Source organism: Haliotis cracherodii, unplaced genomic scaffold (assembly GCF_022045235.1).
Source record: "Haliotis cracherodii isolate W230 unplaced genomic scaffold, xgHalCrac1.p SCAF_16, whole genome shotgun sequence".
Classification (NCBI taxonomy): Eukaryota; Metazoa; Mollusca; class Gastropoda; order Lepetellida; family Haliotidae; genus Haliotis; species Haliotis cracherodii.
The window spans coordinates 29,504,240-29,520,957 of NW_027266271.1; the positions used below are offsets into that span (position 1 = coordinate 29,504,240).

The 16,718-nt window shown below is 43.4% G+C and overlaps 2 protein-coding genes across 2 annotated transcripts; both read left to right on the forward strand.

The window, feature by feature from the left end:
• The first annotated feature begins 4,200 nt into the window (after positions 1–4,200).
• LOC139463679 (uncharacterized) lies at positions 4,201–15,844 on the forward strand. Its single transcript, XM_071244936.1, has 5 exons — positions 4,201–4,417; positions 12,435–12,614; positions 14,165–14,248; positions 15,414–15,502; positions 15,716–15,844. Exons 2-5 carry the CDS (start codon positions 12,518–12,520, stop codon positions 15,842–15,844), a joined length of 399 nt encoding a protein of 132 aa, XP_071101037.1. The 5' UTR covers positions 4,201–4,417; positions 12,435–12,517.
• Positions 11,180–12,163, forward strand: LOC139463678 (uncharacterized protein slr1819-like). Its single transcript, XM_071244935.1, has one exon. It carries the CDS (start codon positions 11,180–11,182, stop codon positions 12,161–12,163), a length of 984 nt encoding a protein of 327 aa, XP_071101036.1.
• Positions 15,845–16,718: the final 874 nt, after the last annotated feature.

Sequence of the window (16,718 nt, forward strand, 5' to 3'; positions counted from 1 at the left end):
GGAAGTCAGGCTGATTGTTAAACACACTTAGGGAAGGGTCATCATCGATTCTAATAATATGTAATTACATATTTAACACAGTCCTCCCTTCAAAAACATGAGCTGTTAATCAAATATGTTACTTTGCAAGTAAGTATTTTTGCAGGACTTTAGTGATTGGTGCAGATCTTACCCTGGAACCGAAAGAGATGGATACTTAAGCCAAACTTTTTTTAAACTTGGTAAACTTGCTCACTCCAAAAAATATAATGTGATTTAATATTTTTAAATGAAAAGCAGTTGGGGTTTACTTCACCAACCAGAAATAAGTAACTTGTTAAAAAATCTCTTTTACTGTCGCTATCAATATAAATAATTGAACAAAAAAATTAATCAAAACCTGTTGAATACTTTCTTAAAAACTCCAACCCTACTTTGTTTATTTTTATTTTTGGTACCTATCAAACTTCATTATTTTTTCGACCTACCGGCCTGAATTATTTGCCACGAATGCTGAACCTCCCAAGAAGGCTGGCCTTGCTAGATCAGTATCGTACTGATATATGTATCACGTCCATATCAAGCTCCAGCTCCCACATTATTAGTTGTGAGTGAGTGAGTGAGTGAGTGAGTGAGTGAGTGAGTGAGTTGAGTTTAACACTTGGTACAGTATTTCACCCAGTATATTTGCTGGATGTTGGGGGGAAAATGCCATGTTATTCAGGTCACAAGAACGGGTATGGTGCTGACATATCGGAAACATGTTAGGGTGAATCTGGGATCTGAAGCCATGATCATAGGTTCCTGGCGAACCAAGGGGACACAACTCTGCTCAATATTTTTCAGCTGAGCCCCCATTTCCCCCGACATATTAGAAGTACATACACCATGACACTGTGACACGACCCAATGCTTGTGTAGGTCATTAGATGGCGTCAAGGAGTTGCACTCTGTCTTGAGTTATGACATAATGTGTCGCAGACAGCCATAAGAGGCTACAAGTGATCACACCTCCAGTTTTTAAGTGAATGTTTTTATGATTAGAATCATGAAGTTTTCCTGTCTGTCAGGATGAGATATGACTACAAAGAAGAAACCACTTGCTCTCCAACTGGATTATATTTTCCCCCGACTTAGAACACTTGCCAGTAGCTGTTTCCAGTGTTTGTTGTGACTTGGAGCCCGACTTAGAACACTTGACAGTAGCTGTTTCCAGTGTTTGTTGTGACTCGGAGCCCAGTAAGCTCCAGAGGCTCATGCCACACATTGGGTTATTCGTTGAGTTTTATTTATGTCTTCCGATAAGACCTGAACTGTACTGTTTATGATTTAGTCAAGGTTTAAACTACTTGGTGCAAACATTCACAGTTCAAACTTGTAGCTCATTTGTGTGTGAAGGAAACAAGCCTTGGTGTTCAGTGGGCATTCTCTCTGTTGTGGAGGCCAGGTGGTGGTCAGGTATACAAAACATTCAGCAGGTGGCTGAGATCCAGGTGGTGGTCAGGTATACAAAACATTCAGCAGGTGGCTGAGATCCAGGTGGTGGTCAGGTATACAAAACATTCAGCAGGTGCCTGAGATCCAGGTGGTGGTCAGGTATACAAAACATTCAGCAGGTGCCTGAGATCCAGGTGGTGGTCAGGTATACAAAACATTCAGCAGGTGCCTGAGATCCAGGTGGTGGTCAGGTATACAAAACATTCAGCAGGTGCCTGAGATCCAGGTGGTGGTCAGGTATACAAAACATTCAGCAGGTGGCTGAGATCCAGGTGGTGGTCAGGTATACAAAACATTCAGCAGGTGGCTGAGATCCAGGAAGTTCAGGTGGGTGGGATAGAGGTGGATGAGAATAATTCCTATCCATTCCTCTGACAAGCTATGACATTCCTCTGCATTCCTCTGACATGCTATATGACATTCCTCTGACATGATATGCCATTCCTCTGACAAGATATGACATTCCTCTCTATTCCTTACACAAGCTATGCCATTCCTCTGCATTCCCCTGACATGCTATATGACATTCCTCTGACATGATATGCCATCCCTCTGACAAGATATGACATTCCTCTCAATTCCTTACACAAGCTATGCCATTCCTCTGCATTCCTCTGACATGCTATATGACATTCCTCTGACATGATATGCCATCCCCCTGACAAGATATGACATTCCTCTCTATTCCTTACACAAGCTATGCCATTCCTCTGCATTCCTCTGACATGCTATATGACATTCCTCTGACATGATATGCCATCCCTCTGACAAGATATGACATTCCTCTCCATTCCTCTGACAAGCTATGCCATTCCTCCCCATTCCTCCTACAAGCCATGCTATTCCTCCCCAGGTGGACTGGTCACTTCAGACTTACACACCAGTCTGACATGCAATGATAAAACTGAATCACTTAAGAACTCATTTAAATATTCTTGTGTTTATGGAAGTGAAAAGCTGTGTGCATCCTGTGTACATCCTCGTTTACATTTATACTCCGTTAACAGAAGAACATATTGAAATCAGTTCTTATAAATAGGTGAGTTAACAATGATGGCTTCACAGACTGTTTGTTTCATAATTAACACACAAAGTACTGTAGACAACAATACGAATCAGTGACATTGTTCACGACAATAATGCAACACAAGCCCTGCCCATTCTATCATCAGCCAATCAGAAAACAGTACTTCATTAGTGGGTGTGGCCTAATGTTTTTTTCAGTTTATGGACAGATAAACGCAAAAATGATTGCTTGTTAAGCCAATAAAATGCAATGGATACAATTGCAATTTATTTACTTGGCATCAAATTGACCACCAGTTTTGACCCGAGGATGATGGCACGGGACTACCTGCAGCTGGAGAAGAGGTTGATGTTTGGTCAGCAGGCGCGGACAGCGGACGGATCTGAGAACAGTAGGGCAGTGGAGGAGGTTGTGCAGACGGTCCTGGAGGGAGGGGGGAGGTTCCAAATAGTAGATGGCGCCATGAAGATCGTGGTTTCAAAAGTTTCCAAGTTTGCTGAAGAGATCAGGAAAAGTGAGTACAATTCTTGTTGTAGACGTTCACAAGTCAGGTGAGTTAGCCGAGTGGGTAATGCAGCTGCTTGTCATGGTGGGGACAGGGTTTGTTTCCCAACCTTGGTTCAGTGCAATAAGCCCATCCTGGTGTCCCCTATGATTGCTCAAATATTGCAGACACCATATATACAGACACATGCTTTTCATCCATTTCCAGTTTTAAGTATATTAGTCATTGAACCATCAATATGTATGTTATGTGTTTACATGTGTATGTATCAAGTCAATACATTTTTCTTGATACCCTTATGTTTTAAAGAATTGTTATCATTATTATTATTATTATTATTATTATTATTATTATTATTATTATGTACAGATTAAATGAAAAAATGCAGCAAAGAGGGTTTGGGTGATCCTGGCACAGTCAGGCTGGTTAGGCTTATCATCAGCTCAGGGCCCTTGCCCCCTCTACACGCAGCCAAGACAGTTACCAGAACTTCTCCCAGGAAAAGCTGCCTAGTCAAACCCACCCAGAACTTTTTGGAGAATCCGAGTACTCTCCCAATGTCAGTCAACAGATTGGGAGGTACCAAACCTATAGCAAATGGATGATGATGATGATGATGATGATGATGATGATGATGATGATGATAAGTAGTTGTAGTAGTAGTAGTAGTAGTTCGCAAATTTCCTATTGACAGAAAATATAGAAATATGTATCATTAAAGAAGTAATTAAGATAGTTAACAACATACTCATGGGTTAATCTAACATTATATCAATATGACCTGCCACAGAACTCAAACTCCATCAATAAAATGGAAACAAATTATGTGCAATCTCAACTTGTCCACGTTTAATACGGCTTCAGTGGCGCTGGTGATAATTAAGCCATAGCGGCATGTGATGTGATGCTCGTATAGATTTGTATTGATTAAACTGCTGCCGTTTGTAGCAATTCCAATATAGGTCTGTTATCTTCACACCAAGTGTCACCAACATCATGACTGTGGCCAATATCTGTGCCTACTGCCTGGGTGTTATATCTCATAATGTCCACCTGAGACATGGCGGTAATGGTTGTAGATCTCGCTATTGATCACTGCTCATCGCTGCGCCTGCGTCGCTGGTTACCCTGGTAATCACAAACACTTATTTGCTAAATAATTAAAAAGTAAACATGGTGGATTGTTGAAGGTTTCTGTGCACTGTGACGTGATGATGGGATGTATTGATTGAGACTGTTTTGTTGGTGGTGCTGATGTTGTGACGGCCGTTGACTAGGATGCTGCTGGAATGGTAAAGCAGCAGATTACAACCGGCGTACTTACCTGTGTAGATGGAGTATTGATACATTCACGTGATTCAATGGAGCTGCCGTTCACTCTGTTCAGTTTGGATTACTGATACAATCAGGTATTTTATACAATGTTGCTGGCATTTGTATACAGCTGTCTATTACATATTGTCCTTTAACAGTTTAAAAGATAGTTCGAAATGCTGTAGCTTCTCAGTATTGTCAGGTCTTTGGTGTCAGTCCAGTCACTGACGTGCAGTGGTGAATGGACATGGTGTTTCTTATCTTACAGCTGCTCTATCTGTTGAATTCATGGAAAAGTCATTGTTTATTTTAAAATATAATGCTTCTCAATGCTCATCCAAACATCATTCAAACCTTTTCTTTGTAATATTATTGTTTAAGGAAAAGTCTGATCAATGAATGGAGTGTTCTATCTGGTGACTGTGTTACAATAAGGGTAACGCTATTTTTCAGGGCATTATCATTTGCAGAAGCCCGAGGTCTTCCATTAACTGCCCGACAAAGGAGGGCAGTTGAAAAGACCGAGGCAATATTTTTATTTTAATAGGCAATATTTTTATGTCATATGCGTCTTTGTTTAGGAAGAATTTAGTCGAATTTGTGTTAATATTGATCTGACCTTTGTATATTTCCTTTATAATGACAAATGAGTTGAGGGAAAGTAGATCCTTTAATACACAACGGCTATATTGGGGTATTGTGTATAAGATGAAGGAATGGAAGCACACATTCTAAAAAAAATATATCATCTACGTAGATGATACCTCTCACATCTATATAGAAAATACTTTCATCTACGTATATCATAACATCATTGTGGGTATCATTACTCATACAGGGACATTGTCTTGTGAAGTTAGGCCCTAGTTGGATATAGGTTATACCAACATTTATATTATAAATAAAGGTGATTACTTAATTACCATTAATTTATTTAAATATATTTAGGAGCATGATCGTCATTTATTTTCATTTGACCTTTTCCATATTTTTAGAACATACTAATATCATTTCAAATTGTCAAACTCTGGGAAACAATTGTTCCTTCCATGCTTCATATGATGATGATGATGATGATGATGATGATGATGATGATGATGATGATGATGATGATGATGATGGTCAGTATTGGTTGGATACAATGTTTATACTTTGAGTGATTCTCACCCCTTCATATTCACGTTTTACCTCTTAACCCTTATTTGCTTATAGAGAAATCATGAGAATCAACAGATTTGGGAGATGTCTCCAACATAACCTTGTTATGGTTGATAGATCATTAACTACAATATGCATAATGACCTATAGTTGTGTCAGGTTTACTTGCACAAGCTACACAATCAGAATGGCCAGTGAATTCCTCAGAATCAAATGTAACAATGTGACGTCATAATGGTTTCATTTCAAAAGAGTTTAAGAACAATTTCAAATCTAAGTCGACTTTGTAGTTTGGAGAACATTTTGTACTCTCCCCTCTGCATTAATGTTATAAAAGAGGGTGAGGCGGGCATCATCCTTCTCGCTGTCTGCTCGTGGATGTTAACCCCAAATATTAATGTGGATCCATTAACAGTCCTTCAAATAAGAAAATCGTCTAATCAGAAAATATTTAGTTGGTCAAATATCACATGACCTGGTGCTAGTTTCTCTTTCTTACTTGATGGGTTAGATAGTGCCTCAATGGAGACATGTCAAGGCTGAAAGTCAAACAGTTCAGTCATTATTTTAATTAAGCCAGAGGTTATATAAACTGACCTGGAACTAATTACTCGAGAAAATATTGTAACCAAAGTCAATAATTTGAAAGAAGGGGATAGAGGTTATCACGTGAGGGCGTTTGGGGATGGTAAATATCCTGTATTAGGAGCATGTAAGTATCGTCTACGTAGATGAAAGTGATACACTTCGGTATGAGGGTCATATTTGGATTGTGACATCATATCATATGGCAGTCTCGTGGGAAATTTATATAATACTTTTTTTAATATTTTTAATGGGTAAATTCATGGAAAAGTTATAATAATATTGGAACCTGTTTTTAATTCCTCAGTATGTGAGATTCCTGACCTGTCTCTGCTGGGTTAGGTCTCTAGTAACGGTGTCCCAGGACAGTACAGAAATGTGTGTCCACCTAGCGATGTGGCATATCAAATTGGCCCAGACTATCTGAACGATCATCGAGTTTATGTGCAGTGTGTTGAGAAGATCAGCAACCCTGTAGAGGCCTTCCATTGGATGAAGTCGGCTGGCCTGAAAAGTGAAACAGAAGGCTTTCTGTTTGCTGCTCAGTCACTTCCCACTCAAAACCGTCAGTGTGTGATTTCGCATCAAAATGTAAACATGAAATGTAGATGATGTTATGAATTAAATGAGACTGTCCAACACATTGTCAGTGGATGCCCAGCTTTGGCATAAACACAGTATCGTAAGCAACATGATGGAGTAGCTCGATCATTTTAGTACCATCTTTGCCATGCTTGTGGTTTCAACACACAGGTCCATTGCTTTCGAGATGTCACACTTGCATCCCAAGTACCAAGTTGTCCAACTCCCCATTGTTCTCGGTGCCTTTGGTTTGGTACCTCCAAATCTGTTGAGTGACATTGGGAGAGTACTTAGGTTTGCTACCAGGAATACAGCCCTTCTGACAATCTGGGTAATGCAGAAGGCTGCAGTGTTAGGGAGTCTTCACATTCTCCAAAAAGTTCTGAGTGGGTTTGACTGGGCAGTGCTGCCTGGAAAAAGTCCCTTTTGCTGTCTAGGCTGTGTGTAGAGGGGGCAAGGACCCTGAGCTGATGATGAGCCTAACCAGCCTGACTGTGCCGGGATAACCCAGACCCTCTTTGCTGCAATTTGTATTTTAATCTGTACATAATAACAATAATGTGGCTTCTGTTTTTGAGTTGAATTTGATCTGATTAGTGCACAAAAACACAACTATTTCGTTGTTTTATACAAAACATGTTACACTGGTATACTTATACACCTTCATGTAGCTTCATAACAACATTCAACATTTAGCATGTAACAACATTCAACATTTGGTATGCAACAACATTCAACATTTAGCATGTAACAACATTCAACATTTGGTATGCAACAACATTCAACATTTAGCATGTAACAACATTCAACATTTGGTATGCAACAACATTCAACATATAGCATGTAACAACATTCAACATTTGGTATGCAACAACATTCAACATTTGGTATGCAACAACATTCAACATTTAGCATGTAACAACATTCAATACTTAGCATGTAACAATGTTCAACATTTAGCATGTAACAACATTCAACATTGGAAAATTCAACATGTAACAACATTTATCAAATGTGTATCCATTTTGGTTTAATTAAAACAAGATTTGAAAAATTCTATATTTCTGACTATTTACATGGCATTGTTTCACATGTCAGGGGTTTAGGCACCCATGCTACTTTAAAATATTGTTCAAATCTCCCTTCACAGGTGAGTTAGGATTGTCAAATCTCACTCTACACTTTCTATGTTGTTGATCTCATAATTCAGTTGACATTTCTATCAAATCAAACACGGTTTAAAAAAGTCAGATTGGAAATCAGAGAAATAGCTATCGACAGCAATATCGTGTTGGACCCACTTAACTTCTTAGACTAATATGGACTTGAGTAATTAAGAACACACAACACAGCAGAGTAATTAAACCCCGAACTCCCAGATGCTACTTGTCATGCAAGCACTTCTATCTGAATCTGTGTTATGTCTCCACTGGGACAGGACGAGTTGTGGAGTGTCAGGCTGCATCTTGACTGGCATTGTGCCTGCCTTGTGTCTGTGGTGTGTCTGTGGTGTGTCTGCCTTGTGTCTGTGGTGTGTCTGTGGGGTGTCTGCCTTGTGTCTATGGTGTGTCTGCCTTGTGTCTGTGGTGTGTCTGTGGTGTGTCTGCCTTGTGTCTGTGGTGTGTCTGTGGTGTGCCTGCCTTGTGTCTATGGTGTGTCTGCCTTGTGTCTGTGGTGTGTCTGTGGTGTGTCTGCCTTGTGTCTGTGGTGTGTCTGTGTTGTGCCTGCCTTGTGTCTGTCTTGTGTCTGTGGTGTGTCTGTGTTGTGTCTGCCTTGTGTCTGTGGTGTGTCTGTGTTGTGCCTGCCTTGTGTCTGCGGTGTGTCTGTGGTGTGTCTGTGGTGTGTCTGCCTTGTGTCTGTGGTGTGTCTGTGGTGTGCCTGCCTTGTGTCTGTGGTGTGTCTGTGTTGTGCCTGCCTTGTGTCTGTGTTGTGCCTGTCTTGTGTCTGTGGTGTGTTTTTGGTGTGTCTCTGTTGTCTGGTGTGTCTGGTGTGTCTATGTTGTGTCTTAGGTGGGACTGTGGTGTGTCTCTGTTGTGACTGTGGTGTGCCTGTGTTGTGTCTGTGTTGTGCCTGTGGTGTGCCTGTGTTGTGTCTGTGCTGTGCCTGTGGTGTGTCTGTGGTGTGCCTGTAGTGTGTATGTGTTGTTCCAGTGGTGTTTCTGTTTGTCTGAGTTCAGTCTGTTGTGTGCTTCTGTTGTGTCTGTGGTGTGTCTGGTGTGTCTGTGTTGTGTCTGTTGTGTGCCTGTGTTGTGTCTGTGGTGTGCCTGTGTTGTGTCTGTGGTGTGCCTGTGTTGTGCCTGTGTTGTGCCTACATTGTGTCTGAGTTGTGTCTGGTGTGCCTGTAGTGTGCATGTGTTGTTCCAGTGGTGTTTCTGTTTGTCTGTGTGGTCCCTGTGTTGTGTCTGTGTTGTGTCTGTGTTGTGTCTGTGTTGTGTCTGTGGTGTGTCTGTAGTGTGCCTGTATTGTGCTTGTATTGTATCTGTACAGCAAGTTCTGCAAGTTAGTCAGCTTCTGGCAGCTATAATGTCCACGTGCCTTGATGACAAGATTAACCATGCATGTATTGATTAATTGTAATGAGGGCCGACCTCATTCATGTCTCTTGACAAACCGGTACATAATGAAGGGCTATAGTCCTTGGAAGATGGATTAAATAAACAGGACTGATAAATGGCGCTTTCATGTTCCATGGTGGTCTGGGTGAGTCTGCCATGCTGCTACAGTAATGGGATATCACAACACTGGTGGAGCATGGTGGTCTGGGTGAGTCTGCCATGCTGCTACAGTAATGGGATATCACAACACCCATGGAGCATGGTGGTCTGGGTGAGTCTGCCATGCTGCTACAGTAATGGGATATCACAACACCGGTGGAGCATGGCGTGATGTAGCACCATACTGTCTATACAGTGGCAACCTGGGATCAAGTCTTGACTTGACAAACTAGATATTGATATTATGAACAACATGTCGCACCATCAGAGTACAATGATACACAATCTCACACAATCAGGAAGCCTGACAATCCGATCCAACAAGTCGCTCCATACAAGCATGGGTTCCTGGAGGCTGGTTCTACCCTGGCTGCGTCCACAGGGGAAGCAATGTTAAGAAACTAGTCAGGGCTTTCACACATTGCATCCATGTTGAGGTTCAAACCAGGGGGTTCAACTGAACAATAGACTGCTTCAATCCCCTGGGGATTCCCGAGTAGAGTGCCCCCAGCAGCCTGTGTTTGTCTGAAGTGTCAGCCTGTATGGAACACATGGTCTGGTGTCTTGGCTTGTCAGTTTGTACCCAACACAGCTCATGAAGTTCGCCTGTATGGAACACATGGTTGGGTGTCTTGGCTTGTCAGTTTGTACCCGACACAGCTCATGAAGTCAGCCTGTATGGAACACATGGTTGGGTGTCTTGGCTTGTCAGTTTGTACCCAACACAGCTCATGAAGTTCGCCTGTATGGAACACATGGTCTGGTGTCTTGGCTTGTCAGTTTGTACCCAACACAGCTCATGAAGTTCGCCTGTATGGAACACATGGTTGGGTGTCTTGGCTTGTCAGTTTGTACCCGACACAGCTCATGAAGTCAGCCTGTATGGAACACATGGTTGGGTGTCTTGGCTTGTCAGTTTGTACCCAACACAGCTCATGAAGTTCGCCTGTATGGAACACATGGTCGGGTGTCTTGGCTTGTCAGTTTGTACCCAACACAGCTCATGAAGTTCGCCTGTATGGAACACATGGTCGGGTGTCTTGGCTTGTGAGTTTATACCCGACACAGCTCATGAAGTCCGCCTGTATGGAACACATGGTCGGGCGTCTTGGCTTGTCAGTTTGTACCCGACACAGCTCTTGAAGTCCGCCTGTATGAAACACATGGTCAGGTTGTTGGCTTGTCAGTTTGTACCCAACACAGCTCATGAAGTCAGCCTGTATGGAACACATGGTCGGGTGTCTTGGCTTGTCAGTTTGTACCCAACACAGCTCATGAAGTTCGCCTGTATGGAACACATGGTCGGGTGTCTTGGCTTGTCAGTTTGTACCCAACACAGCTCATGAAGTCAGCCTGTATGGAACACATGGTCGGGTGTCTTGGCTTGTCAGTTTGTACCCAACACAGCTCATGAAGTCAGCCTGTATGGCTCACATGGTCGGATTGCTGGCTTGTAAGTTTGTACCCGACACAGCTCATGAAGTCAGCCTGTATGGAACACATGGTCGGGTGTCTTGGCTTGTCAGTTTGTACTCGACACAGCTCATGAAGTTGGGCTGACTTCATGAGCTGTGTTGGGTAAAAACTGACAAGCCAAGACACCCGACCATGTGTTCCATACAGGCTGACTTCATGAGCTGTGTTGGGTACAAACTGACAAGCCAAGACACCCGACCATGTGTTCCATATAGGCTGACTTCATGAGCTGTGTTGGGTACAAACTTACAAGCCAAGACACCCGACCATGTGTTCCATACAGGCTGACATCACCCATTGAACCTGAAACAGTGAAACAACCTGTGAGATCTTCATGCATAGCATGAACCCCTTTAACTGTGACAGTGTGACCATGAACCTTGTGACCGTGAACCTTGTGACCTTAAACCTTTTGACCGTGAACCTTGTGACAGTGAACCTTGTGACCGTGAACCTTGTGACAGTGAACCTTGTGACAGTGAACCTTGTGACCTTGAACTTTGTGACAGTGAACCTTGTGACAGTGAACCTTGTGACCATGAACCTTGTGACAGTGAACCTTGTGACCTTGAACCTTGTGACCATGAACCTTGTGACCGTGAACCTTGTGACCTTAAACCCTGTGACAATGAACCTTGTGACCGTGAACCTTGTGACCTTAAACCTTGTGACCTTGAACCTTGTGACCATGAACCTTGTGACCTTGAACCTTGTGACCGTGAACCTTGTGACCTTAAACCTTTTGACCGTGAACCTTGTGACAGTGAACCTTGTGACCTTGAACCTTGTGACCGTGAACTTTGTGACCGTGAACCTTGTGACAGTGAACCTTGTGACAGTGAACTTTGTGAACCTTGTGACTGTGAACCTTGTTGTGACAGTGAACTTTGTGACCGTGAACCTTGTGACCATGAACTTTGTGAACCTTGTGACCGTGAACCTTGTGACAGTGAATCTTGTGACCGTGAACCTTGTGAACCTTGTGACCGTGAACCTTGTGACAGTGAACTTTGTGACCGTGAACCTTTTGACCATGAACCTTGTGACAGTGAACCTTGTGACCGTGAACCTTGTGACCATGAACCTTGTGACAGTGAACCTTGAGACCGTGAACTTTGTGAACCTTGTGACCGTGAACCTTGTGACAGTGAACTTTGTGACCATGAAGCTTGTGACCTTGAACCTTGTGACCATGAACCTTGTGACAGTGAACTCTGTGACAGTGAACTTTGTGACAGTGAACCTTGTGACCATGAACCTTGTGACCATGAACTTTGTGACAGTGAATCTTGTAAGAGTTGAGGGTTTACTGAATCAAACTTTGTAACGGATGTCTTGGCTATTGTGGACCTTATCCAGATGAAACTTTTCCTGCTGATTTTTAATGCATAACATTTAAATGTTGTGAAAGCAGACTGTTAAAGCAGACTCTCTTACAGACACATTGTGCTCTGCGGTACTTTCATATTTCTTTTATGATAATACACCTGTTACTGACTTTTACTACAAATAGAATAACTAACTTAACTTGAAATAAGATTAAGTGAGATATATTTTAAGGAATTTATCAAATCAGAAAATTTTATTGGTGTCCTCAGAAACTATCCTCCACCAGCAGTCTCTGTCAGTGCATGAGCCGAGGCAACATAAACCAGCGCTCGCAGTCTTTGCAGCAGCTTTCATGGATTCAGGGAGGAAGAGGATGAGGAGGATAGGGGAGCTGATGGGGGAAGAGGATGATGAAGGCATCGGGGTGGAACTGGATGAGGAGGCTAAGGGTAGGTACGGCTTGTGGAGAAGAGACTAGGAGGAGAGATTCATGGCTAGATACAGGTGTGGCTTGGGGAGGAGAGATTCATGGCTAGATGTAGGTGTGGCTTGTGGAGAAGAGACTAGGAGGAGAGATTCATGGCTAGATACAGGTGTGGTTTGGGGAGGAGAGATTCATGGCCAAATGTAGGTGTAGCTTGGGGAGAAGAGACTAGGAGGAGAGATTCATGGCTGGATACAGGTGTGGTTTGGGGAGGAGAGATTCATGGCTAGATGTAGGTGTGGCTTGGGGAGAGACTTGGAGGAGAGATTCATGGCCAGATGTAGGTTAAGCTTGGGGAGAAAAGACTAGGAGGAGAGATTCATGGCTAGATACAGGTGTGGCTTGGGGAGGAGAGATTCATGGCTAGATGTAGGTGTGGCTTGGGGAGAGACTTGGAAGAGAGATTCATGGCTAGATGTAGGTGTGGCTTGGGGAGGAGAGCCTCGGGGGAGAGATTCATGGCCAGATGTAGTTGTGGCTTGGGGAGAGACTTGATGGAGAGATTCATGGCTAGATGTAGGTGCGTCTTGGGGAGGAGAGACATGGAGGAGAGATTCGTGGCTAGATGTAGGTGTGGCTTGGGGAGGAGAGATATGGAGGAGAGATTCGTGGCTAGATACAGGTGTGGCTTGGGGAGGAGAGACATGGAGGAGAGATTCATGGCTAGATGTAGGTGTGGCTTGGGGAGGAGAGACATGGAGGAGAGATTCATGGCTAGATGTAGGTGTGGCTTGGGGAGGAGAGACACGGAGGAGAGATTCATGGCTAGATGTAGGTGTGGCTTGGGGAGGAAAGACATGGAGGAGAGATTCATGGCTAGATGTAGGTGTGGCTTGGGGAGGAGAGATTCATGGCTAGATGTAGGTGTGGCTTGGGGAGGAGAGATTCATGGCTAGATGTAGGTGTGGCTTGGGGAGGAGAGACATGGAGGAGAGATTCATGGCTAGATGTAGGCTTGGCTTGGGGAGTAGAGACTAGGAGGAGAGATTTATGGCTAGATGTAGGCTTGGCTTGGGGAGTAGAGACTAGGAGGAGAGATTCATGGCTAGATGTAGGTGCGTCTTGGGGAGGAGAGACATGGAGGAGAGATTCATGGCTAGATGTAGGTGTGGCTTGGGGAGGAAAGACATGGAGGAGAGATTCGTGGCTAGATGTAGGTGTGGCCTTCGGGAGAAGAGACTTGGAGGAGAGATTCGTGGCTAGACATAGGTTTGCGTTTGGTAGGAGAGACTTGGGCCTAGAGGTGGAAGGTCTTGTGGATTAGAGACTTGGGCTTAGAGGTAGGTGGTAAATGTAGAGGTGGGGAGAGGCTTTGAGTGAGGGGCAAGAGCATTAGCAGAGGATTTGGAGATGTGGAGATTTAGAAGGGGAGATGTGAGGACCTCAGAGAGAACTTGGGATGGGGAAGTAGGAAGGAGAATTTCTGGGAGGAGATAAAATTTGTAAAGTGACCCGTGCTGTCACAAGGCCAATATGTATCATATCTTACATATTACGTAAATGGTCTGTTCACAGTGATCCAGGTGTATGACCCATATCTTGGCTTAACGGCACTGGAGAGAGAACTGCTGGAACGGAAGCCTATCATAGCCCCAGACGGTGAGTCACCACTTGATAGATGGAGTCGACCATAACGTACATTGTAATGAATGTTTCTGCCTGGATATTTTCTACATGGGAGACTGATGGCGTTCTTGTTTTAGGTGTTGGATGTTGGCTATTGTAGAGATGGATTCTTCATGACACAGGAAGACCTGTCATGAGGTCTTACTTTGAAATAAAACTTCACAAATGATAAATAATTGTAGAACATGTATAAGACGCAGTTTTATTCCTCTTCCCAAGACAAGGGAGTTAACTGACTATAAAAGTTCAGTTTCGACCCATGCCGAGCTAGGCTGCAATTCTGGAGTAACATCTTGGCTGGATTAACGAGTCTATGCATAGTCCAATCAAAATCGCGTAACAAACTAGACACCTGATTCGGAAATAACATGGATTTCAACATGCAGATTTTGGTCAACTACAGCATTTGCAAAGCATTTGTAGCAAAATGGGCGTCGACAGATATTTTGCAAATTCGTTCATGTTTTTAATCATGGTGCTTGTGTGATTTGATGCACTTCGTGGGGTAAGACCCGTTTTATTACAATGTAAATCTTGATTATCAAGCAGATCGTCTTGACTGGGCAACACCATTTTGTATGAAACAAATGCAAGTGATATGAGCGATGGAATCTGATTGGTCAATAGAATGGACATAGAAGGGACATATCTCATAATAGCCACTGGTGGCGCTACCATCGAGCCAAGAAATTCCAGGCTAGTTTGGCAAGGGTGGAAACTGGACTTTTATAGTCAGTTAACGCCCTTGTCTCGAGCAGATGGTTTTATTTTGAATAATGGAGTCAGTTGAAATCAAATGTCAAACAGGACAACATTAGACGTCTCTGCAGGTTCATCCTCAGGCAAGCAGCCTGCCTTCCGCTCATCATTGGGTCATTTGAAGATCCTGGTAGCTTTGGGTTCTCAGGTCTCAAACATTTAAAGATTTAATTGCAGAGATTTCTACAGGTTCAATAAAGCATGCATCCTTCCTTTAAGAATCAGGGGCACTGAAGTTTAAATATACATTATAAGTTGTAGCAGTATCACACAGGGTACATGTGCTTGTATGCGTCCCTTGTTAGGTTTTATACCACGACCCTGTCGGAAAAGGTTGACCATGGTTGATGTATGAGACACAGTTTCTGTCCTTGAACAGGTTACATCCCTAATTCTGTGATACGAAAAATTCTGGGACAGGGTCGTGCCACTGACCAACAAACTCTGTTACCATGGAAACCAAGACGGGTAAGTTATTCTAGATCAATATGCAGTCCTGTTATGAAGACCTATAAGAATCTAGATCAGATTTGCATATGGACTCATATAGTTGAACATCATTTATCTAAGATACTTGGATTTTATTGTGGCTTAATTGTATAGGGAGAACTTGTTTGGATAATTGAGTTTTCTGATCTGACAATGCCCACTGATGTCACGATGTCCATGCTGTTGCTGCAGGTGCCGAGAGCTGATCCACGCCACCTGCCCCCAGGGTGGGAGGCGAGACTCCGTGCATATGAGGAGGAGATGGAGGCAGGGAGTCAGCGGTCTGTGTCATCGACTGAGGTCAGTATGTTCTCCACTTGACCTTGCTCTCCACACAAATGACCTTGCTGTCCTCATGACCTTGCTCTATTAATGACCTTGCTCTCTACATGACCTTGCTCTCCACATGACCTTACTCTCCACTTATCCTTGCTCTCCACACAAATGACCTTGCTGTCCTCATGGCCTTCCTCTCCTCATGACTTCGCTCTTGACATGACCTTGCTCTTGACATGACCTTGCTCTCAACATGACCTTACACTCCACATGACCTTGCACTCCACATGACCTTGTTCTCAACATGACCTTGCTCTCCACATGACCTTACTCTCCACATGACCTGGCATTCCACATGACCTTGCTCTCCTCAAGACCTTGCTCTGAACATGACCATGCACTCCACATGACCTTGCTCTCCACATGACCTTGTCCTTCACATAACCATGCTCTCCACATGACCTTGCTCTCCTCATGGCCTTGCTCTTAACATGACCTTGCTCTTGACATGACCTTGCTCTCCACATGACCTTGCTCTCAACATGACCTTGCACTCCACATGACCTTGCTCTCAACATGACCTTGCTCTTCACATAACCTTGCTCTCAACATGACCTTGCACTCCACATGACCTTGCTCTCCACATAACCTTGCTCTTCATATGACCTTGCTGTCAACATGACCTTGCTATCAACATGACCTTGCTCTCCTCATGACTTTGCTGTCCTCATGGCCTTGCTCTCCTCATGACTTCGCTTGACATGACCTTGCTCTTCACATGACCTTGCTCTCAACATGACCTTGCACTCAACATTACCTTGCACTCCACATGACCTTGCTCTCCACATGACCTTATTCTCCATTTGACCTTGCTCTCCACTTAAATGACCTTGCTGTCCCTGTGACCTTGCTCTCCACA